The sequence below is a fragment of the Lepidochelys olivacea genome (genome assembly GCF_965140295.1).
Source record: "Lepidochelys olivacea isolate rLepOli2 genome assembly, chromosome: 1".
Taxonomy (NCBI): Eukaryota; Metazoa; Chordata; order Testudines; family Cheloniidae; genus Lepidochelys; species Lepidochelys olivacea.
In genome coordinates this window covers 110,239,285-110,263,766 of record NC_140411.1, presented here as the reverse complement: position 1 = coordinate 110,263,766, position 24,482 = coordinate 110,239,285, and the positions used below count along the sequence as shown (strand labels likewise).

The window sequence follows — 24,482 nt, the reverse complement described above, 5'->3', positions numbered from 1 at the left end:
AAACTTAGAAAAAGATCATACATGTATAGGCACATGGGGAAAGTTTTTGAACTGGTTAAGGGCCAGATTCTGCCACTCTTACTCAAGCTGAGTAGCACTTTACTCTGTAAATAGCTCACTGATGTCAATATGGCTACTTGTGGAGTAAAGTACTACTAAACATGAGCAACAGTGGAAGAATTGGTTAAGAAAGAAAGGGTAAAAGCAAAGCAGAGAGGTTTTATAAAATTCATTACCCGTGCATTTCTACATCCTCAAATTGAAAATGCACTTGAAAGGAAGAGAGAGAAATATGTTCTTGGGAACATTTTTGTTTAATATGCTGAAATTTGGAAGACTCAGAAAAAGAGGAGATTCTGAATGTAACATCAGCATGTAGAACACTCTGCATGTATCACAGTATCACAACAGGTCAGATGCAATGATGTTAGTCTTACATTATGCTTGGAATTGGTATAATAAACCTCAGGTTTTTTAGTAGGGTTTTTTAATGTGTATGTATATACAGTTTCTCTCTGCCTGTCTAGTATATTCTTTTGGCAATTAATCAAAGCGGTACTGATTAATTGTTGTTCAAAATCTGAAATACCACTTCTCTTCCCTGTCATCTTCCAGAACTCTGTATATAATATGGACAGTAACTAGGAATTTCTCTTCCACATTTCAGGGAAAATAAAGATTTGTGTATGGCAGAACTAAAACCACTGTAACATACTACAGTAACAGGATCATTGTATCTGCTTTGAAGGCTAATCTAGAATAAGGCATGAAAAATTGCCACCATATTTTCTCATCTGAAGACTAGGCCTACTAGTTTAAGTCAAAAGTACCAGTTCTGCTACCTCTTCCCAAAAGCCAAGCCTATTTCACTGATGTTTGTACAATTGAAATCCCCCCCTAAATCATTCACCCTCACTAATAAATCAGTTATGCCACTTCTCACACATCATTAAGCCACCACCACTACCTCTGTTCACTCCAATAAATCAATTCTACCTCTTCAGTTAAATTCTGCACCTTGTTTAGGGACCACCACGATCTGGTGCAGACAGTCCAAAGGCAGACTCATGAATAGCCCTAGATTTTTCAGGAAAAAGGCATTGTGATAAACTGTAAGTCACTGTGGTCAGTTTACATTTTGAAGGTTCTAAAGTTATCTTTGAATTGAAAAGGGACAGAAGTTTCTTTTGTTTAAAAGTGAAAATGGAAATTATCACTTACATTTACAGGGTTCTGAAACTCCGAGGGCACCTAACTGCTGGCTTGGCATATTGCAGACGTGGACAATGCTTATTGGAGGAATGAAGAAGAAAATAATGGGGATCTGAGTGGATTTTCCCTCCCTGCAAAAAACACTTGAAGCGTGGCCAGTCTAGCCACACTGCTATGTCCAGGCCACAATTTGATTCCTGTCTGGACTTCGGCTCTTATTCCTAGCCCAGGACTAACCTGTGTGATTCAGCAGAGATTGATAAGGAACAATATGAGGTGCTTGGCTCCACAGAAAGAAAAGGAGTACTTGTGGCACCTTAGAAACTAACCAGCTTATTTGAGCATAAGCTTTTGTGAGCTACAGCTCACTTCATCGGATGCACGAAAGCTTATGCTCAAATAAATTGGTTAGTCTCTAAGGTGCCACAAGTACTCCTTTTCTTTTTGCGAATACAGACTAACACGGCTGTTACTCTGAAACTTGGCTCCAGAGGAATTTCCTCACCTGGAAGGGTGATGGCTGCAGCTCCAGAGCCTTGATGCAAGGTTTAAAGTTGGAAAAAAGAAAAAAAAAATAGTTCCTCAAGGTTTTGACAGGAATGACTTCATGAGGGGGGCAGGGCTCCTTGAAAGTGCAGTTCTGCTCTGAAAAATGACTCTTGTAAACATGGCATCTTAGATTTCCATGTTTATTTTAATGATTTACAGAATGAATTTACAAATAAAATTATGGTTTGTCTAACTGCCAGTGCTGCAAACTCAACCTGGGATTTAAAAGCCAAGCTGTGTTCTTTCTGGCTCACGCATCGGCAATGAAGCTTCTGGCATCAGAACTTAAGCCCCAAACCTGCAATCAGATTCCCGTGGTTGAACCCCTGTATGCAACTAGAGCTCATAGGACTTCGCATGGGAGCAAAGATTTGCTGACAATGGCCCCAGTTGCAGGATTAGGATGTTAGTTAACCATTCTCCTGATGATATGTGAGCCAGGTCAGACTCTAGCTCACTCTCATATCATTAAATATGCCCTGCAGTGCCAACAGGAATGAAAAAATAATAAAACGTAGCGTAGGCACCAATCCTGCAAATTCTGTGCAGGCTGCTGTATCCACACAGAGCCCAGTAACTTCAATGAACATCCATACAAAAATATTGGAAACATGTGTAATCTTTAACAGCAATGGAAGCTGGAAAATTCACAAGGGAGGCAGCTATGTGGACCTTAACATATCCCATTGTACCTAACAAACACAGAGTCATCTGACATTCCTTGTGCTGGAATACCATGAAAACTAGATGAGATAAGGAGGAAGCAAGAGCCCTAATGAATTTTGTTGTTTGTCAGTCTCCTAAAATGTGATTGCAGTTTGTGAGGGGAGGTCTATGTACAGCTCACACTTCCTCACTGAGGCTATGTCTACACTGCATTTTTGTTAGTAAAACTTTCGTCAGGCAGGGGTGTGAAAAAAAACATCCCAACTGACAAAAGTTTTACCAACGAAAAGCGCTGGTGTGGACAGCACCTTGTCGGTGGGAGACGCTCTCCTGACACCACTTGTTGGGGGTGGTTTTATTGTATCAGTAGGAGAGCTTTCTGCTGCCGACAAAGAGCGGCTACGCGGTGTGCTTTACAGTGGCATGGCTGTAGCAGCACAGCTATGCCACTGTAAGGTGTTCAGTGTAGACATAATCTTAGAGAGACAGGTGAAGTAATATCTTTTATTGGACCAACTTCTGTTGGTGAGAGAGACAGGCTTTCGAGCTTACATAGAGCTCTTCTTCAGGTCATTTCACCTACCTTGTCTTTCTAATATCCTGGGACCCATATGACTTACAACAGCACTGCCTACTTACTTAACAGAACTGCTACTCTGTGTATTGAGTCATATCTGCTTACTTTAGTGATTAAGGCACTTATCCAGCAATTTCTTTGATGTCAGTAGACTGTTCCATGCCCCCAGAGCTCCATAAACTCTATGCAGCTGTTCTTCTGTGGTTCACTTTTGCAGCCTAAATACTTTCTTTTAACATCTTTTTTTGGTAGTAATTACAGCAATCAGCCTAAAAAAGGTAGCAAAGAGCTGACTCGCTCATATACCACAATGATGGATGCAGCATAAGAACCAGTGTTACCAACTCTTGTGATCTGATCACATCTCTGGATTTTTGGTGAATTTCTTATAGTCCCAGCTCCTGAAATCAAGAGACTGCATGACAATTTCAGCTTTCACTTAAAAAATGTAAGTTTTTAGTCCTCTTAGTTGTGAAAATGTGAAGTGAGTGTACCCAAAAAAGGTTCAGAAATCAAAAGCCAATAAAAAGAACTCCACATTTATTAAATAAAAATCTCATGGTTTTTTTCAGCCAGTCACGTGATTTGGGGGGGGGGCTGACAAGATTTTTGAAGGCTTGGGGCTGGCAATGCTGAGAACTTTAATAAAACAGGAAAAGTAGGGCAATCTGTACACTATGGGCAGGGATCTTGTGTGGAGAGAGTTGAGACCGCAGCCCATTTATGACATCACTCCCTTGTTGTTTTTAGGGCCTGATCCAGCACCCATTGGATTCAGTAGCTGTCTTTCCATTGGCCTCTATGAATGACACAGTGATAAAATTAATTTTTTTTAATTTAAATATAAAATAGTTAGTTAAGCAATCAGGCATTACAATAGAATCACACACTGTATTGACACATTCTAAGATGAAATGATATTTGTAGGGATGATCAGTTCCTAAATGAACAGAGTGGGTATAACCCTTTCTCTAATGTTTCCTTGATGGTGGATGGGCCCTAAAATTAGCAGGCTACTCTTTTTATAATCTATTATAATAACACTCCTTAATTAACAATAAATCCACCTTTTTTCCTTAATTAAATATTTTCTACTTTTTCATTGGCTGTTTAAGATTAAACGTCATCTTAATTAACATCTGCAGAAATATCATGCCAAGAACTATCAATACAGACCACATTTTCCTAAACATTAACAACATATCTAAAACAATTGTAAAAAACAGTTAGGACCAAAACAGGTTTACAATATGACCTGGGAGTTATGTCCTCACTTATCTCTCTAACTTGCCTCTGAGCTGTCTCACTTTACTTCACTCATATTTTACCAGGCCTCACTTGACTATTGTCAAGCATATTTTTTAGGAATTAGATTTTTGGGCCTACTTACATTTCAACATATGTCTATATAACATAAGCAAGCATCATCTTTATAGGCTACAGTCTCCACCTTTGACCAAAAAGTCAACTGCTTTACAAAGAGAGACAGGACATTTGTAGAGACTTGTTTGGAAATGAACTGGTGAAGGGGTTTCTATGTTAAAGATTCAACAGTGAAATTCTGAAGTGCTTTGGGAGCCCTCTGGTTGCAAGGTTGCCAATTCTCACAATATTTGTTGTTTTTCTTACAGTCCCAGCTCCTGGAGTCAAATGATTTTATGAGAATCTCAGCTTTCATTAAAAAGTAAACTTGTATCCTTTGTGGTAGTGAAAAAAAGTAATAGACATGCAGAAGTATACCCTAAAGATTCAGATTTTGAAACCAGAAGGCAAATATAATAAATTTATTATTTTAAAAATCATGATTTTTAAGCTAATCTTATGATTTTTGAGCACTTTGGGTTGGCCACATGGCAGATGAAAGGTGCTCTACATAAATGTAAGATCCACACTGGCAGTACAATGCTTATGTGCAACCGTACATTAATAAACTAGAGTGTGCAAAGGCCACATTGATGGGACTGAGCAAAACCCTAAAAAAGCAATCCGATGTGTGCATAGACCATATGCACCAATTATCCTTATGATAAAGTAGCCAAGATACACTACCATTGCACACCAACTCATATCTGACATTTCTTGGGCCCCTGATCACTGTAATTCCTCTCCCCAGATACAGGTCACCCATGACTTTGGGAAACTCTGTATTACAACAGCTTAGTTCCCTGGGTTTCTACATCTGAAAGCAATTTACAGGCTCTTGTTGTCTTCCAGAGTTTTTTCAGATGAGCTCTGTAATTATTTTAATGGTCCTTATTTTGTTATACAGCATCCTGAGGTTCTGGGTGTAGAGAAGAGAAGGGCAAACATCCTGTGCTGTGCATGATGAACCTGATCTCCTGAAGTCAACAGGAAGTGAAGGTACTTAACACTTCACAGGATCGAGTTTTTTGTTTACCTGAGCGATGCTACCACACATTACTGTTTTTGTGAGGGCCTTCCTTTTTCCCATGGTTACCACTTACCTCTACTGTTGTGTGTCCTCACAACCATCTTCATATACAGCCAGCCATCCCTTCCCACACCTACTCCATTGTTAATGATTGATGATCACAGAGGAGTGAAAATGCTTTTAAATGACAGTAGGGGATAGAGGGTATAAAGAAATTTAAAAACTCACCCCACTGCTGAATCAGCCTGTAGTGCTAGTATCAAGGTCCAACTGAACTGGATATTGGATCAGAGGGACCTACCATCTAATTTCAAAGTGCCAAGGTTATGGTTGGCGTGATGCGTGAGAAACATCTAAAGAGCTGAGTTACAGGGACTATTTGTGACGTTGCACCCCATAATGCTTTATAGAAATGTGCTTATGAGTGTAAATATGACATAATTGGAATATGTTTTATGCTAGATATGCCATGTAACATATATTTGCAAAGGTTATGTTCTACTGAATGTATTCATCCTACTCATATGCATGTATCATTTTTATATCTGAAGTTATGAGTGTTGGCTCTATGCTTGTATTTAAAGTGTTTGATGGAGAAGGCACCTAAGGCAGATTTGATCAACATAGTGTGAAGGGGTTATTCAAGTAAATGGAAGTACTTGGCTAACAATGGACCTTGATAGACGCCAATCGACAACTGAGCTTTCCTGGGAACATGTGGGCAATGGCTCGGCCAGTAGAGAACTGAGTTATGCATGGACATGTGACTTGCCCATGTGACTCCAATACTCCATCTTGTAGCTGTGATTCTACACAGGGGGGGACAGGGGTTTCCACCCACAAGAGAGAGACTATATAAGCCCCTGGAAATCCCTCTATTTTGTCTTCAGTTGGCTCAAGAGATAGCTTCTCCACCCCAAAGAGACTCCTGAAAGAAACTGGAACAAAGGACAGTAACTACAGGGGTGTGAGTGATTGCTGGACCCTGACTAGGAAGGAGTCTAGTCTGGCAAAGAAGCTTACTGGAACATCTCTGAGGGTGAGATTTACCTGCATTTAGTTTCTTACTGTATTAGGCTTAGACGTGCGTGTTTTATTTTATTTTGCTTGGTAATTCACTTTTTTCTGTCTGTTATTACTTGGAACCACTTAAATCCTACTTTTTATATTTAATAAAATCACTTTTTACTTATTAATTAACCTAGAACAAGTATTAATTCCTTGGGGAGCAAACAGCTGTGCATATCTCTCTATCAGTGTTACAGAGGGCAAACAATGTATGAGTTTACCCTGTATAAGCTTTATAAAGAGTAAAACGGATTTATTTGGGGTTTGGATCCCATTGGAAACTGGGTATCTGGGTGTTGGAGACAGGAGCACTTCTTAAGCTGTTTTCAGTTAAGCCTGCAGCTTTTGGGGGACATGGTTCAGACCTGGGTCTGTGTTTGTAGCAGGCTACCATGTCTGGCACAACCAGGCAAGGCACTGAAGTCCCAAGCTGCCAGGGAAAATGGGCTCAGAAGTAGTCCCAGCACATCAGGAGGCAGTTCCAAAGGGGGTTTCTGTAACCCAATCCGTCAGACTATTACTGTTAGTAAAAATTTGTTGATGTCACTTCTTCCTGATCTCCCTGAATTGCTGTGACAGGTTGAAATACATGAAGTGCTGAGATATTGGTATCAGTTTCACACAACCACAGAAGCTTGTTGCAGATACAGCATTTAACTACTTGGCTGCATGTGATCTCTCCACCCAACATCGATATCAAAGGCATAGTATCATAGTGATATCTCCTTTTATAGTTTACTTTATTTGTTAAAACATAAAATCCCCACTATGGTTTCAGATGCATATGGTATTCCAACCACTTTCTGCCCTAACTTCTGAGCAGCATTGTAAAATGTCTGTGTTAAACATCTGCACTATCCTACCCCAGAGGCATCTGCATTTCAGTAGTAGGTAAAAAGATCTCCATGTGCAACAGAATCTCACTAAGCTGCAAAAAATAATCTCACAAAAACACCCAAAACACATTGGTTTCACTCCAATTAGCAGTCATGATTTAAGGGCAGAGACATCAGTTACTCAGGACTCTTACTTTTCATTACATAGGCAGTAAGTGAATAGGACAACATGCACGAGTAAGGATATGTGCTGCGGCTCCCTTTACAGATTCAAGATCTCAGAGTATGGGATCCTTGGGGAAGGCACCTTTGTTTTCTTACCTGTCTGCAAATAACCTATCACTTCAATGATATACAACTGTATATTGTATACTGTGGTTTGAATAAAGTCAAAACAAAGAGGACTCACTCAGTATGTACAAGACTAAGTGGGTGGTATATTTTAAAGGGGAACAGGTACAGTTACAGTCTGGTCTAAAATGATCTGTCATTATTTCGCAAGGAAGAAAAAGTGTGAGAGTTACTATACAGGTTAACAAGCATCCATCCATGCAAAACTAAGACCGAAGAGAGAAAAAGTGGGGAAGAAGGGGGATAACAGAGAAAGAAAGAGATTAAGGCACAGCATAGAAAGCAAGTGTGAGAGAAGAATAAAAAAGTGAAAGGATACAAACTATAGCAATACAGTACTCTTGGGTTCTGCTTACCCCGGCTCTGCCAATGACTCACTGTGTGACTTTGGGCTAAGTCATTTCCCTTCTCTGCACCTCAGTTTCCCAATATGTAACACAGGAATACTGACTTACGTACTAGGATGGGCGTGAAGATTTCACAGACCTCCTAATACAAATTAAACATTCTACTGTACATAGGCTACAGTTTAGTACAGGTGTTTTTAATAAAAGTCATGGACAGGTCACGGGCAATAAACAAAAATTCACACCCCGTGACCTGTGCATGATTTATACTAAAAATGCCTATGATTAAATCTTGAAGGTGGGGTGCTGGGGGGAGACACTAGGGGAGGCACTACTGAGGGGCACCAGAGCCAGGGGCACCAGCTGCCATCAGCGGTGATTGCTCCGGGCAGCTGGCCACCGCCACGGACCGCAGCAGCTCTGGCTGGCCACCCAGGGACCACGGCTCGGGGCCACGGACTGCAGCTGTTCTGGTCAGCCTGGGATAGCTTCCCGGGGCCATGGACCGCAGCTGCTCCAGCTGGGCAGGGACAGCTGCTCAGGGCTGCACCTGCTTTGGCTGGCCAGCCGGGCAGGGACTGCTGCCTGGGGCCACGGACCATAGCTGCTCCAGTCAGCCAGGTGGGGTCCTCTGCCTGGGGCTGCAGACCATGGCTGCTCTGGCCGCCAGCCCGCCCAGGGGCCATTGCTGGGGGCTGTAGACTGCGGCTGCTCTGACTGTCCTGGGACTGCTGCCAGGGGCCACCGGAGCAACAGCTGGTGTGGCTGTCCCGGGTGACACCTAAGCAGATGGCCCCGGAGCCAGCTATTTGGGCAGCCCTGGGGTCAGCCACACTGGCCCCTGCAGAAGTCATGGAGGTCAAGGAAAGTCACTGAATGAGCTTCCTAGTAATGAGCTTTGTGTAACCAGGGGAATGGTCCCACTATCATGGGGAACTTTCCTGGCTTATGCAATACCCCAGTGGAATTGGCTAAGGAATGGATCTGAGTCCTCGTTCTCACTCCCTTTACCCAGAAGCCTGCCTGACCTTGAGGGCTCTCCTTCCACTCCCCTGTGCAACAGAGTCCTTGTAATCCCAAAAAGACTGGGCCCAGGATTCCTGGGGGTTAGACCCCCAATCTTGTTGTGGTCACTTAGGACAGGGGTATTCTCTCTGCTCTGGATGCTTCCCTGACCCACTAATCATTGCATATAGTTCAAAGCAAATACGATTTATTAAACAGCAACTAATTAAAAAAATAAGGTAAAATGGGAAAGGTTAAAGGAAAACAAATAACCCTGCTCTGTGGACATGAGTGAACCACAAATAGCCATCTCTGGAATATGAAGGAAGTTCAGTCTTCTCCTCATACATCCTTGGCCCTCTGCCCAGGCCCCGGCTGTGTTCCAGGGATGCAGCGGGTCACACACTTGCTCTGGCAGTGGCCATATGCCCTCAGGCTCCAGGGAGGAGGATACTTCCCCCTGTCAGATGGGGTTACAATCCCTCTCCAAGTCTGGCCTGCAAGGCCTCTTGGCTGGTGGCATCTCCCTGACCTGGGCTCACTGCCCAGGGTCCCCTCGCTCTCCCTAGCTGCTCACCACACTGAGCTCCGGCCTGCTCCAGCTCCAGCACTGGTGCTGCTGTTCAGCCTCCAGCACAACCCCCTGGGCACCTCCTCTGGCCCCTCTAGTTCTGGCTGCTGCGGCTCTGCTCAGCTCAGGCTGCTCCTCCCTAACTCTGGCCAGCACAGCTCTGCTCCTCAGCTCGGGCTCCTGCTCTCCCCTTACCTCTGCCCGCACTCTGGACCTGGCAGCTCCAGCTCACGTAGTGAAAAAGTGAAACTGTTCGAGCAGCATATTCCAGAAGTCTTGAGGTCTTTCTGAGTGTAGCCTTCATTGATTTGAGATCTACCATACCATTCTTTCACTAGAAGGGAAAACCTATAATGGCAGCAGGCCGTAAAAGAGACCCACTTTGGGAATAAGAACCATTCAAGAAATATATGTTAGCTGATGGTGTTTTAAAGAAAGTCACACCAGTGAACTGGTGTAAGTCACTTAAGCACTTGGATACAAAGACCGTTGAAGTGATAATCTCACTTTTAACAGCAGTAGCTTCTTCTGCCGATGTAGAAAGAATAGTTTCTTCCTTTGGACTAATTCATTCCAAATTGAGAAATTGTTTGGGACCTGAAAAAGCAGGAAAGCTTGTTTTTCTTTTCCAGATTATGAACAAACAGGAAAATGAAGGTGAAGATGACTGAGTTAGGTGCAGAAGCCAATATTGTAAGTTTCTTATGTTGACCTGGCTGACATAGTCGATTTAATTTTTGTTTTGTTTTTTAAATATTTCTTTTAACTATTTTAGTTAAAAATAATTTTAACAAAAACAAACCTGATTTTAAAAACTTTAATGTTTAACTAAATTCAAAAATTCATATGCTTGTTTTGTTAAAATATTATGTTTGCTGTTGAAGAAAAAAAATCCAGAATACATAACGTTGTTGTTTTAGTTAAATAAAACAATTTAAATGTCTGTCTGGTGACATTCTCCCTCCTAATACAGCATGGCAAGAAAATCCTCCAAATATTAATAATTAATCTGTTGAATTGGAGATCGTTAACCTCCCAATCACTTCATAAATATCTGCTTCTATTACCTTTGGTAAATGAAATAACCAAACAATCATTCATTTTCTGATATAGCTGTAAAACTAATTTGAAAAGTTTTCAAAATAAATCACTTAAAAATGAAACCTACATCTATCTCTGAGTTGTGAAGAATATGTGTTAAGGTTATAACAACCACCAAGAATGCACTTTTGTGTAGAAACCCATGATTAAATTGAGTCTTCCTGACTAGTGATTTAAATCAATTTGATTTAAATCAAATCTACCCTGCCGCCTGCCCTATCAATCAGGCTGACCTGGAGCTTTGGCCTCTCCCCATTGCTCCTGGGGACTGTCAGTCTCAGGGTCCTGATTTCTCAGCAGTCCTTCCCCTTTTTTTTGTTACTGGGAAATGGCCAACCAGAAAACCCCACTAAGTAAGGGCCAACTGTTCCCTTATATTTGGGCAAGTTTGTGAGGAAGGTGCTCTATATCCAAATGCATTTTCCAGAAGTCACAAGACCCACAAACAGTTCACTCCTCCTGCAAGCAACATGAGAATTGCAGGGCCTCAGCTGTGTAAATCAGTGTGCAATTCCAGGGTTGTTGAAAATGGTTCAACTGCTAGTGGAGACGAGACAAAACCATTCTGAGCACTGTTATGGAAAGCACAGTTGAGACCATGTTCCACCAGTTCTGACTGGTGATTCTGTGTATTAACACTGGAAATAGTTGTGTCATGTCCACGCGAGCAGCTGAACCATGTTCAGGGGGAATCCTATTGCTGACAACCAGGCAGCTGTGGGTCATTTCCTTGTGTAGACAGACCCTATGTCTTTCTGAAAGAATCCAGATCATGCAGAATGAAGCCATAGAATCCTAACACAGTATAAAAGTTCCTGTCTCAGCGTGAATCCTTGCTTATTTCATTATTTCAGATATAAGAAGAACACAGGCTAGCTTTCCAAACAACTCATTATGTATTGTGTATTCTGACTAGCTGGCAGATTCCTGTGTTAATCCATCACTAATACAACGTTAATAGCATGCTGCCTTGCACACTTTCCTTGTAAGTTGATTTAAAAAAAATCTCTGATTCCATTCTTCCCACACTTTCACCTTGGAGCTACCAGACAAAAAGCAACCACATTATGCTGCTTGGAAAAAGCACATGATTCAGTGAATTACCCTTTCCAAAGACAAGCTGATAGAATCTGGGCAGGAAATGGGAACCAGTCAGGAAGGTTATTTTCTTCATAGCAAGCCCAACCCCCAATATTAATCAAAATGAAAACAAAAATCCACTGCATATTTCACACATAGCCTTGAGTCACATTCCACATTAAGGACCTCCTGAATAAGTTTTTAAAGTTCTTTAGCCCACTTTCCCTCTTCCTTAGGTATTGGTATGTCCCGGGGACAAATGTCTTCAGATCTTCAGTATTAGGGATGTAGCTAATACCTAAGTTAAATTGTGTATCTCTGGGGGGAAACTTTGCAAGACCAAGAGTCTGGGGGCAGCATAAGCAAAGTTCCTTGTTAGTGATAACAAACAAATAAACAAAAAAGCCACCAGCCATGGAACTTTTTCCTTTTTAATAGGGAAGGTAAGTGAAAAATCAAAACTTTCTGTAAACATGAAATCTAATCTTCTAGCTAGAAGGATGCTAGCAATTTCAACAAGAAACATGTGACTGTGTACATGGGATCCCTTGTTATTAAAGAGGTTGCTGTTTTCACTTGTGCTAGGGAGAGAAAGAAATTAGCAACTAGCAAGTTACCTTTTAAAAACATTGTTGCTTTCCCCCGATGATTTTAAAAAAAACTGAACATACCCTAAGATTCAAGAAAATATTGATGATCTTTTGAAATGTGCTTTTGAAATTGCTTAACCTTAGGACTGCAAGAGAGATAATCAAAGATGATGAGCCAGAGCCTCAGGTAAATTAGTGTAATTTAACTCCACTAATTTAAATGGTGCTAGGCCAATTTACACCAGCTGCGATCTGGCTAAATGGCTCTGAAAATTTAAAATTTGCTACTTGGAGGCCCATCTAAGAGGAATACAAAAATCTGTCACTTAAATAAGGTGGAAGGCTCCTCCTAAACTGATACCCACAACTCCACCTGGAAATTCCTAATTCAAGCTAACTCTCTTCTCTTTAGTTTCCACACTGTAGAGGAACAAAAGAAGGAGGAGTTTGGATAGTGTTAGCCTGATTTCCAATTTGCTACCTAGAGTCTGGTGGCAAAGGAAAAAGTTCCTCAGTTGTGTGAGCACAAGAAAAGCTCTGAAGTAGGTTGAGCCCGCCCACCCCTCCATTTCTAATTTTAGCCTTTATTCTTTAATGACTTAATGTGTGTAAAGCCTCTGAAAACCTCAGGGACAGATCTTATGTAATTAAATGCCCCCATACTATTGTTTCTACTCCCAGCCTCAGCGCAGCACACAGGATAGCCAGTGGTGCTCACTGAGTAGTCAGGTTTCAGAGTAGCAGCCCTGTTAGTCTGTATCCGCAAAAAGAAAAGGAGTACTTGTGGCACCTTAGAGACTAACCAATTTATTTGAGCATCAGCTTTCATGAGCGATGAAGCGAGCTGTAGCTCACCAAAGCTTATGCTCAGATAAACTGGTTAGTCTCTAAGGTGCCACAAGTCCTCCTTTTCTTTTTACTGAGTAGTTAAGCGATATTTCTTTTTATGCTCATTATTCAATACGGGGCCTTATTTACTGCCCATCGTCCTGACTCTGGCCTGCGCACAGAATTGCCAGCTTCTTCGTGGGTCTTGGGAACATCCCAAGCCATGGTGATGAGCGAGAGACGGAGATCGAGCGAGATGGGGAGAGCAGGGGGCTGGAGCCTGAGCGGGACCCCGCAGATGGCCGCTGGGTAGTGCTCCCTGCTTAGGTTCCGCCTCAGAGGCAGCCACCGTGGCGGGGTAGCTGAGGGGCCTCGGCGGCAGCAGAACTAGTCCTGCCGGCCAGAAGGAGGGGCTGACTCTGGGCTGCGGGCAGCCCCACGTGGCCGGCTGGGCTGGATCCCTGCTCCGGCTCCTCCTGGCTTCCTCTTCCGTCCGGCCCGGAGCCTGCCGCGGGGGACGGGGCCAGGCGGGAGCTTCTCCACTGTGGGCGAGCCCGCCCCCTCGCTGGCGGCTCCGCTCGGCCGGGCAGGCATGGGCCGGGCGGCTGGCTGCCCGCAGTAGCTCGGAGCGGGGGCAGGGGGCGGCCCGGGATGCGGGCGCAGAGCCGAGGCCGCTGAGCTCCGAGCGGGGTTTGCGGCGGAGGCTCCCCGCAGGATGAAGCCCGACGGGAAGGTGGTGCTGCTGGGGGACATGAACGTGGGCAAGACCTCCCTGCTGCACCGCTACATGGAGCGGCGCTTCGAGGACACGACCAGCACGGTCGGGGGCGCCTTCTACCTCAAACAGTGGGGGCCCTACAACATCTCCATCTGGGACACTGCAGGTAACCCCCCCCTCCCCCCGTCCCACCCCCTTTCTGCGGGCCACGCGCCTGGGGCAGAGGCTGCCGGGGTGTCCCGAGCCGAGCTGCGCCGCGCGGGGGATTCCTGGAGCCCCGGCACCCTGGCCACTCCGGGCTGTTGCGGTGTTGGGGCGTCAACCAGCCGGAAAAGTGAGGTGTCTCCCCCCCCGCCACCCCATGGACGAGCGGCTGGAGAGGCTGTGTAGCCCGGAGCTGGCTCGGCTCGGCTCCCGAGGCTGGGTTCAGGGACAGAAATCCGGGGTGCGGTGGAGATGGGGTGCGGGTGGGTTGTGTTTCTGCAGAGCGCCCTTTGGTGCGATGGGAGAGCAGCTGTATGAAAGCCCGTGGGCGGCGTTTGCCGGCAAACCGACTGCTCCCCCGCGGCTGAGCTGGGCCCAGGTTTTCAAGCGGCCGCCACATGATGTACAGTCTCATGTCTCAGATGGGGGGACTTTCTCATGGCTTAAAAAAAAAAAGGGGGGGGTCGATGTCTTCGTGGCACGAGTGGCTGTTGTGCGTGTTACGTTGTTGTAACTTTAAAAAAACACTTCAAAGGGAGGGGAATGCCTGTAACATAGTCTAGTACAGCGCTTCTCAAACTGTGTGAGTGGGGGCCCCGAGGTGGGGCGCAACCCCATTTGAATGAGGTCACCGGGGCTGGTGTTAGATTTGCGGGGCCTAAGCCTGAACCCCACCAGCTGGGGCCGAAGTCCAAGGGCTTCAGCTCTGGGCAGCGGGGCTCCAGTTACAGGCCCCCCAGGGCAGCAGGGCTTGGCTTTGGCTTTGCCCCGCCTCCCCCCATCTGGGGCAGCAGGGCTCTGGCAGGCTCAGGCTTCGGTCCCCACCCCGGTCATGCAGTAATTTTTGTTGTCAGAAGAGGATCAGGCGGCACAGGAGTTTGAGTTAATTCTTCTCCGCTAAGTTCCAGGACTCCAAACGGGGGCAGGACAGTGGGGAGAGGCACTGATGTGTTCATTCTGTTGCCATGTTCAGTAGGGTAGCTTCCCCCCAGTTTTGTAACAGGAATGTTTTTTCCCCTATATGTCTGATGCCTAGCCCATTTGCACACTCATGTCATATAAAAACTTAAAATAAGTAGTAAGTCTAAAATGAGATGTATTTATGATGGACTTATATGCATTTGTAAGGTGCTTGTCACTGATATTTGGGGCACTCTTTACAAAATTTAGATGAAAATTAGGGGGGGTGGCGAATCTCCTCACTTTTGTCTAGCTGTAGTAGTGGTCAGAACACTTTTCCTATAAGGCCAGTGCCAGACACTTACCCATCCACGGTAGGAATTACAAAGACATTAAAATACTCCTAGCTAGTTAGAAGCTGGGGCAAATTTTTATGTTCTGTAGCATGCTCCAGGATCAGATATATGCACCCTATGGATAGTAGTGGAGAGATCTGGTTTGAAAAATGGCTCTCAAGTTCAGTGAACACTCTTGTATGTTTAATATTGAATCATTCTTTAGAACAACTTGTGCAGGATTCAAGAACTTCTGACAATATCATCACTGAAGCAAGACCAAGGTTTTATATTTAACTGAATAGTGTCCAAGGAGAAAAAAAAAATGAAAACCTCTAGTACGGTTCATGCTTGCAAAACTTTGCCAGAAATGGAGAACTACATAGCATGTAATGCCCTAGTTTCCATTTGGTGACGCTTAGGCATTAACAGGAAAGTCTAGTGACTTTCCGCATGTTTCATCAATACCAGTGCAATAAATATACTGTCCAGCTGACACAGACTTAATTATTTCATCAAGTCCTATGAAGTGGCTTTTGCTGAACTGTGTGTGGAGAAGAAACTACTGAAATTTCTTAAGGAAAAATATTTATTTGGATAAGTGATCAAACATTGTCTGATTTATTTGTTTTTTCTACATTTATGTTTCTAATTTTATGTAGCAAAATGCAGTTAAACAAAGATGATTCCATACCAATAGCTTCATGTATTTCAAGCTCCTTATCTCTCCTTTTTGGAGTTTACTCTTCTCCCGCTCCTTTCCTTTCTTCCCTCTCCCACCCCCCACCCAAAAAAAAACCAAAAAACAAACCCAAAACACCTTATGAAACTTAAGAGCCAGTTACTGAACTGCTTTTCTTAATGTGGTAGTGAGGAGTATGTGGTGTTGGGGGTAGCTGATTGTCTCTGCTGTGACAGACCCATGTAAATGTAGGTAATTGATAGATGGAATTTGTTTCAACAGAAGAAATACTAGTTATATTATAGCTTCAGTAAGACGGTCTCCACTTATTTTTCTCAGTTTTCTTCTGCATCCCTGTCCTTGAGAGGAATTTTTTTTTTAAATAAAGAAGATCCCATCTAGCCCTACACTTCTATCACTCCCTCCCACCCTTGTCTTTTCTAGATTTACATAATCTCCACACCTAGTTTTAGTCCCACATTGTATCCACTAGTTTTGTTAATTGAGGAATGGGAAGAACTTTTTTTTTGGGGGAGCTTGGTTAAAGCCCCAATACCACCCTTTTAAATATGTATACAGTAGGAAAGGCAACTCTTGAGCGACTCAAGGCAATTCCTTCTTTTTCTGCTCATGGACTGTATTTCACCTTTGCAACACTTGCAATTCCTGCTGGCCTACAAACGGAATTGGGTTAGTCCACTAGTAGGTTCCATCTCAGTTGCTGCATAAGCAAGCCCCTGGACTGAAGTCTCCAGCTGATACAATTCTAGGAAAAAGTTGAAACACATTTATAGTGACAGGTTTCAGAGGAGCAGCCGTGTTAGTCTGTGTCCGCAAAAAGAACAGGAGGACTTGTGGCACCTTAGAGACTAACCAATTTATTTGAGCATAAGCTTTCGTGGGCTACTGTGGTGGCTGAAGTTGCTCTAACGTAGATATATCTATATGTTCCATTCTGTGCATCCGATGAAGTGGGCTGTAGCCCACGAAAGCTTATGCTCTAATACATTTGTTAGTCTCTAAGGTGCCACAAGTCCTCCCCTATTTATAGTGAGTTAGCTTCCTGTATAGCATCACTGATTTTACCTCTACCAGGTGAATGTTGAATGAGCTTTAAATCTGTGTCGTGAAGATGCGTTTAAAACTTCCTTTGGCAGTCTATTCCATTACTTACCTGATCTAAGAAGTTGCTTGTTGCACGCTGAACTCATATATCTTATTTTAGGAGTCAGAAATCAACTAGCAGTAAATATATTTGCAAATATGCACATATCTGGAAAAAGACAAAGCAGAAATAGATGTTGGATGACATTCCTAGGAAGGCCTCAGAAATTAGTACTCAGGCTTGGTCTATGCTACCCAGCTAGATTGACGTAAAGCAGCTTACATTGACCTAATTATGTCAGGGTACACACTACAGCCTTGCTCCCACTGATGTAAGTGCCCTATTCCACCCCCTTGAGAGGTGTAGGGCTTATGTCAGTGTAGTTAGGGCGACACAGTGTCCGTGTAGACACTGCGTTACTTACATCGACTGGTGGCTGTCATTCTTGTCAATTTCACAGCTCCATGCTGGAGCTGTGAAATTGATAAGAAACCTCTGGCTAGCGGTTAGCTCCAGCTAGAGCTTGGGTGCCTGTCATCCCAGCTCTCTGATTCCAGTCAGGCTGCTGCCTGTGCTTACCTCTGGGAGCCGTGCTGCCCCGGGCTCTTCACTCCCAGATGGGCTGATGCTTGGGCTCCCCGAGAAGCCCAGGCGGTTGCCCCTCCTCTCCTGGCAGGGAGATGTGCGAAGCTGAGAGCCCTGGCTCTCAGCCCGCTACACTGCCCCTCTTCAGTCAGTGGAAGTGCTCCTTGTGTGGACACACACCACTGACAAAAGGAGCGTAGTATGGACATACAACCACTGCATTAATAACTGTGGTGGCTGAAGTCGATCTAACATAGGTCGACTTAAGTTTGTAGTGTAGACATGCCATACGTTTTTGTTTTTTTTTGTTTTGTTTTAAATGGAATCTGGTTTCTGGAGCATGCACTGAGCAGAGCACTTGCTTGGTTGTCTTGTCTTTGGGTATGTCTACACTGCACACTAAACCCAGACTCTGACTCAGCTTTGAGCTCAAGTCCCTCTTCCATTTACCGTTGGATCAGTCTGAGTTGGGTCAGCAAGCCCTCAGGACCCTAGTATGGATGTGGGTCAGAACCCAAGTTCCACTGTGACTCAGGTCCAAGCCTTGTCATTTTGCAACGTGGATGCAGGCCAAGCTGCAGAAGGTCTGTGTGGTGTGGTATGGATACATTAGCACAGCTGAGAGACCCTGGTCCAGCAGTTGTATACCCAGGCTTACATTGCAGAGTGGACGCTCAAGCACTGTCTTGGAAGCACCAAGTCCACAGGCCCGGGTCCCACAGCTTAGTGTGCAGTGTAGACATTTTCCGGTGTTGCCAAGTAGATGGGCTGTTGCTTCCTGGATCAACTGAAGCTTTAAGGTTGGAATTTATCATCACTAAGGATAGTGAGTGACAGCAATCCTGTCTAGAGGTCACAAAAACTTGAACCACTGTGGCCGAGACAGAGTCACATTAGGGTGGCATAGGTCTACTAGCCAGCCACAGATTGATGTTTTTAGCAGCTGTAGCTATTTGTGTATCCAGCAGCACTGAGGTGCTAGAACAGAGGAGAGCAAACTATGGCCTGCTGGCCACATCCAGCCCGCGGGACTGACCTGCCTGGCCCTTGAGCTCCAGGCCAGGGAGTCTAGCCCCTGGCACCTCCCCCACTGTCCCCCCTCTCCCGCAGCCTCAGCGTGCTGCGCTGCCAGCGCTCTGGCCCACTGCTCTTCCCAGGCGGCGGGGCTGGCTCTGGCAGGGCTGTGAGCACCTGCTGCTCTGAGCAGTATGGTAAGGGGGTGGGGAGTGGGGGGGTTGGATAAGGGGCAGGGGGTTCTGGGGGGCAGTCAGGGGACAGGGAGCGGGGGAATTGGATGGGTCAGAGGTTCTAGGGGGGTGTGGTCAGGGGATGGGGAACAGAGTGAGGTTGGATAGGCGTGGAAGTCCTGGGGGGTCTGTCAGGGGGCAGGGGTGTGGATGGGGTCGGGGGGGACAGGGAGCAGGGGGAGTTGGATACGGGGTGGGGTCTGAGGGGGGCGGTTAGGGTCGGGGGGGAGTCCCAGGAGGGGGCAGTCAGGGGACAAGGAGCGGGGGGGGGGGGTTGGATGGGTCGGAGGTTCTGAGGGGGGCAGTCAGGGGGAGGGGGCGGTTAGGGGTGAGGGCCAGGCTGTTTGGGGAGGCACAGCCTTCCCTACCTGGCCCTCCATACAGTTTTGCACCCTGATGTGGCCCTCTGGCCAAAAAGCTTGCCCACACCTGTGCTAGAAGGACTCTGGAAAAGCTCCCTTTCATAGACCAGTAGAATTCATGGGAATTGTTTATCTGAAATCGTCTTTAGCTAACTTTGAATTCTGTAGCTTTGTTAAACCCTGGCATACAAATGTCAAACACCATAAAATCTTGCCATTGTTTTTATAATAGTATTTTTAAATGAGCAGTATTGTGTGGTGACAACAAGTATTTTTAATGTTTAAAGCAATATACACACTGCATATCACTACAGTCTATGAGTTTGAGATGGGAGTCAAATTTAATAACTATATGATAAAACAAATACCAGGGAAAAAAAAGAAAATCGAGGGAATAGTGGGAAAAGGTGAAGGGATCCTCTTGGCAGTATCACTGCTCATGGCAAAACTGTGGAATTTCACACTTACACCTCCATGTTAATATATGAGTACAAATAATATACTGCATGTACCTATAGAATCTGTAGACTATCCCAGGGGTTCTCAAAACACATTTTTTGGTGGCCTCAGAGTGCAGCCACCAACTCTTTCTGGTGGTCACTCTGACAATTTTTGCTAAAATACTTAATTAACTTTAGGAAAAATAAACAAATATGCACATATCCATGTCCAAATCATTGTCATTTATTTATGTAGGTTTTTTTTTTTTTTTGCAGACTCAATAATAAAAGTAATGTACAGTTGTCTCTATTCACTATTGGACCTAAACAGACTAGAAACACAAATAAGGTGCTTTGCATGTTTTGCTTTTTTTGGTTGGTTTTTTTTTTTTTAGATGTGCTAGGTAGTAAATCTGCTACTGTGAAAAGTGATATTTGTGTATTTGTTAATATCACTTTTCACAGGAGACTTAATTTGTCCCCCAGCTTGCCGGGGATGAGTAAGCCCTAGGTGGGGAGGGAGGCAGGGAGGACCAGGGACGATGTGGGAGTGAGCCTGGAGCCCTGCGGCTGGGGGATGGAGTCTGCTGCCACATGGCCAAAGCCTGCCACCCAGGGCCAAAGCCTGAGCCCCACTGCCCCCAGGAAGGTTGCCTGGTCCTACAGTGTTTGTGCTGCTGGTCGTTTTGGGGAGGGGTGGCTGCTTTGTCCCACTTTCCCCCCATCACCACCCAGGGTGCTGTGGCCACAAGAAGAGCCCCTTGTGGTCGCATGTGAGAAACGCTGGACTATCCTAATATGTAGTTTTTTAAAAAAAAACCCAACAACCAACTTAAGGAAGTTTTGGGTTATGAAACAAGAGGGACGAGAAAGTAAATTGACTGATCACTCTGACTGCAAGAGTAACACAGATGTGAAAAGTACATACTGCTGCCATGTCAAGTTTATCACTGATCTCCTGAGTCCCTTAAAATATGTTTCATGTTGATCAGGCAAACCTGCACATCCTGCATTGTTACTAAAGCATACTTTGGCACAGAACTAATCAAAATATCTGTTTCCAGGAAAGAGTTGAATTTTCATGACAGACAACTAATGATAACAGAACATTGAGTCAAACATCTAAAATGTGACACTATCAGTCTTGTATATAGCATCATCGCAGCCTACCGAGTACAGGTACCTTGTTTTACATGGAATCTTTAAAAGCTGTTGGCTAGAAACACTGAAACTCTAGTTTGAAAAATTCCAGCAGTCAAAGGAAGTTTTACTGAAAAATACACCAGTTCTTACCTTCTCTTGCTGTACTCACTAATCTCTTTGGCAGGTTCAGCCTGAGAGGTCATGGACCTAATTCAGCACTCCCATAGACTTTAAGGTCAGAAGGGACCATCATGATCATCTAGTCTGACCTCCTGCACATTGCAGGCCACAGAACCTCATCCACCCACTCCTGTAACAGACCCCTAACCTCTGGCTGAGTTACTGAAGTCCTCAAATCATGGCTTAAAGACATCACGTAACAGAGAAACCACAATTTACACTTCATGTGACCCAGGTCCCATGCTGTGGAGGAAGGGGAAAACCCCCAGGGTTTCTGCCAATCTGACTAGTGGGGAAATTCCTTCCCGACTCCAAATATGGTGACCTGTTAGACCCTGAGTATGTGGGCAAGATCCAGCAGCTAGTCACCTGGGAAAGAATTTTCTGTAGTAACTCAGAGCCCTCCCCATCTAGTGCCCTGTCTCCAGACACTGGGGAGCCTTGCTACTGGCAGTTGCTAATGGGCCACATGCCATTGTATCCAGTCCCATCATACCATCCCTTCCATAACCTTTTCAAGCTGAGTCTTGAAGCCTGTTAGGTTTTTTGCCCCCACTGCTCTCCTTGGAAGGCTGTTCCAGAACTTCTAACCATCAGAGAATGAAATCTTCATCTAATTTCAAGCCTAAAACTTGTTGATGGCCAGTTTATATCCATTTGTTTTTCTGTCTACATCGGTGCTTAACTTAAGTAATTCCTCTCTCTCCCTGGTATTTATCCCTCTGATGTATTTCGAGAGAGCAATCATATCTCCCCTCAGCTTTCTTTTGGTTAGGCTAACCAAGCCAAGCTCTTTGACTCTCCTCTCATAAGGTAACTTTTCCATTTCTTGAATCGTCCTAGTAGCCATTCTCTGCACCTGTTGTAGTTTGAATTAATCTTTTTTAAACATGGGAGACCAGAATTGCACACAGTATTCCAGGTGAGGTCTCACCAATGCCTTGTATAATGGTACTAACGCTTCCCTGTCTCTATTGGAAATACTTCGCCTGCCTGATGCATCCTAGTACTGCATTAGCCTTTTTCACGGCCGCATCACATTGGTGGCTTGTAGTTATCCTGTGATCAACCAATACACCCAGGTCTTTCTCCTCTGTCTCTTCCAACTGATAAGTCTCCAGTTTATAGCAAAAACTCTTGTTATTAGTCCCTAAATGCATGATTTTGCACTATTAAATTTCATCTATTTCTATTACTGCAGTTTTCAAGATCCTCCAGATCTTCTTGTATGATATTCTGGTCCTCCTCCATATTGGTAATACCTCCCAACTTTGTCACCTGCAAATTTTATTAGCACAGTCTCCCGCTTTATGCCAAGGTCAGTAATACAAATGATTGGTCCTAAGGCTGATTCCTGAGGAACTGCACTAGTAACCTTCCTCCAGCCTGATGGTTCATCTTTCAGTATGACCTGGTGTAGTCTCCTCTTTAACCAGTTCCTTATCCACCTTTTAATTCTCATATTAATCCCCATCTTCTCCAATTTAACTAGTATTTTCCCATGTGGAACTGTATCAAGTGCCTTACTGAAATCCAGGTGGGTTTGTCTAAATAAATCAGTTATCTTCTCAAGGGGGAGATCAGGTTGGTCTGGTTGGTGCAATGTGCCAATCAATCAGTCAGTCCCTATGCTTACACTTAAGTGTTGTGCTGAATCATGATAAACTAAAGTACATGCATAAATGCTGTACTAGACTGGGGCCTAAGAGCAGGCCAGGTCATTCTGGGTGAGGCTCTGCTCCTCTCCAGTCCTTTGCACTCTCATTCTTACCTCAGAAAGATCAATTGCTAAGTTAAGTCCACATCTCTTATGTTTTTCTTTGTACATGCACTTTAAGATGGGAGAATAGAAACTGGAAGAAAGCTGGGGAAAATTTTTTTTTTCATATAGGATTTTTCACAGTAAATAACCTTTTACTGTTGAACTCATATGGCTGCTAAAATAATTAGGCTTTGCTCTATATAGGTAATTGAATATTTGTGTTTTAACAATATTAAAATATCAAAAAACAGAATTACTTTACTATTAAAACCTAACTCCATGCATTAATTTTTAAAAAGACTCTTTAACTCATGAGAATTTTCTTCCTGAAGCTAGTAACTAAACTGTGAACTGTATGTCTACAAAGTATTACACTATTTAAAAGGTAATACATTGCTGGATTGGAATTTTATTTTCAAAACACACAGGCCCAGATTTTTAAAAGTATTTAGGCTTTGCAGCGCTCAGTAACACCTAACTCAGTGGTTCTCAAACTTTTTTTTACTGGTGACCCCTTTCACATAGCAAGCCCCTGAGTGTGCCCTCCCCTTATAAATAAAAAATACGTTTTTATATATTTAACACCATTATAAATGCTGGAGGCAAAGCGGGGTTTGGGGTGGAGGTTGACAGGTCGCGACCCCTCCCATGTAATAACCTCATGACTTTCTGAGGGGTCCCAACCCCCAGTTTGAGAACTGATTTAGGAGCCTAAGACCTCCTTTAGAATGAGATTTAGGCTGCTAAACTAGGTAGGCATTGGAATGCTGAGTGCTGCAATGCCTAAATACCTTTAAAAATCTGGACTTTAAGCATGTGCTGTATTGAGACCTCCTTGGTAGTTTGTGCAAAAAAAAACAACAAAAAAAACCAAGCAACAGAAGTGAGATCCTCAGCAAAAGGATCTTTCTCTGTCAAAATGGCTGTAGAATCAAAGGCTGGAGAATGAAGGATGTTAATATATATTAAAATATAATTTTTTTTTCTGGCAGCTGACAGCAGTCATGGAATATAACAAGTTCTTCCTGTTGTGAGTAGGCCGTGAGCTGCTTTGAGTTAGAGCCCATAGCCTTTCGTCTTCTCCAGGCTGGAGTTCAAATGCAGATTGAAATTCTGGTGGCCTTACAGGAGCCCGGCTTGTTTAAATGGAAAATTACCATCTGGTTTGTGAATTAGTGTTTTAGCAGCTGCTAATTTCTTTGCGGAATTTTGTCTCTATGGTAAATTTAAATGACTTGCATTTGTACCGTTGGCAGATTAAAAGGAATGTTCAGCAACAACAAAACTTCTCAATTACTAGCTGTCTCTTCTAGACGTTTTGTCTAATGCTGGCTCATTGTCAAAGTAACAGACTTGCAAGTTAATGGAAAGTATTTCACAAACTGTATTTGCTGAGGCAATAATAGTATTTTACAAAAGGGGCTGGCTAATGAATTTACCACCAGACAGTCATGTGTTTGCATAGGAATGACAAGGCGTGATGGTTAGAACTGCCGCCCTCCCACCCCCGTTTGGTTTAGCTGTGTGCATATGAGAACAGACTCCCCCACAGCAAAAAATAATTAGCTATGAACCAGTTGTAATGCTTTCCTTCAGCATCTGCAGATTTCTTCCATGATGGGGAGGGGGAATCATAAACATGCCCT

General features: G+C 44.0%; 1 protein-coding gene across 1 annotated transcript in view; it reads left to right on the top strand.

Annotated features, from left to right (window-relative positions):
- Positions 1-13,578: 13,578 nt before the first annotated feature.
- RAB20 (RAB20, member RAS oncogene family) overlaps positions 13,579-24,482 on the top strand; it is a 50,191-nt gene continuing 39,287 nt past the window's right edge. Inside the window, exon 1 of the mRNA XM_084629602.1 lies at positions 13,579-14,057. Within this exon, the coding sequence (XP_084485728.1) occupies positions 13,889-14,057 (169 nt within the window). The 5' untranslated portion in view covers positions 13,579-13,888. The remainder of the gene's footprint in view (positions 14,058-24,482) is intronic.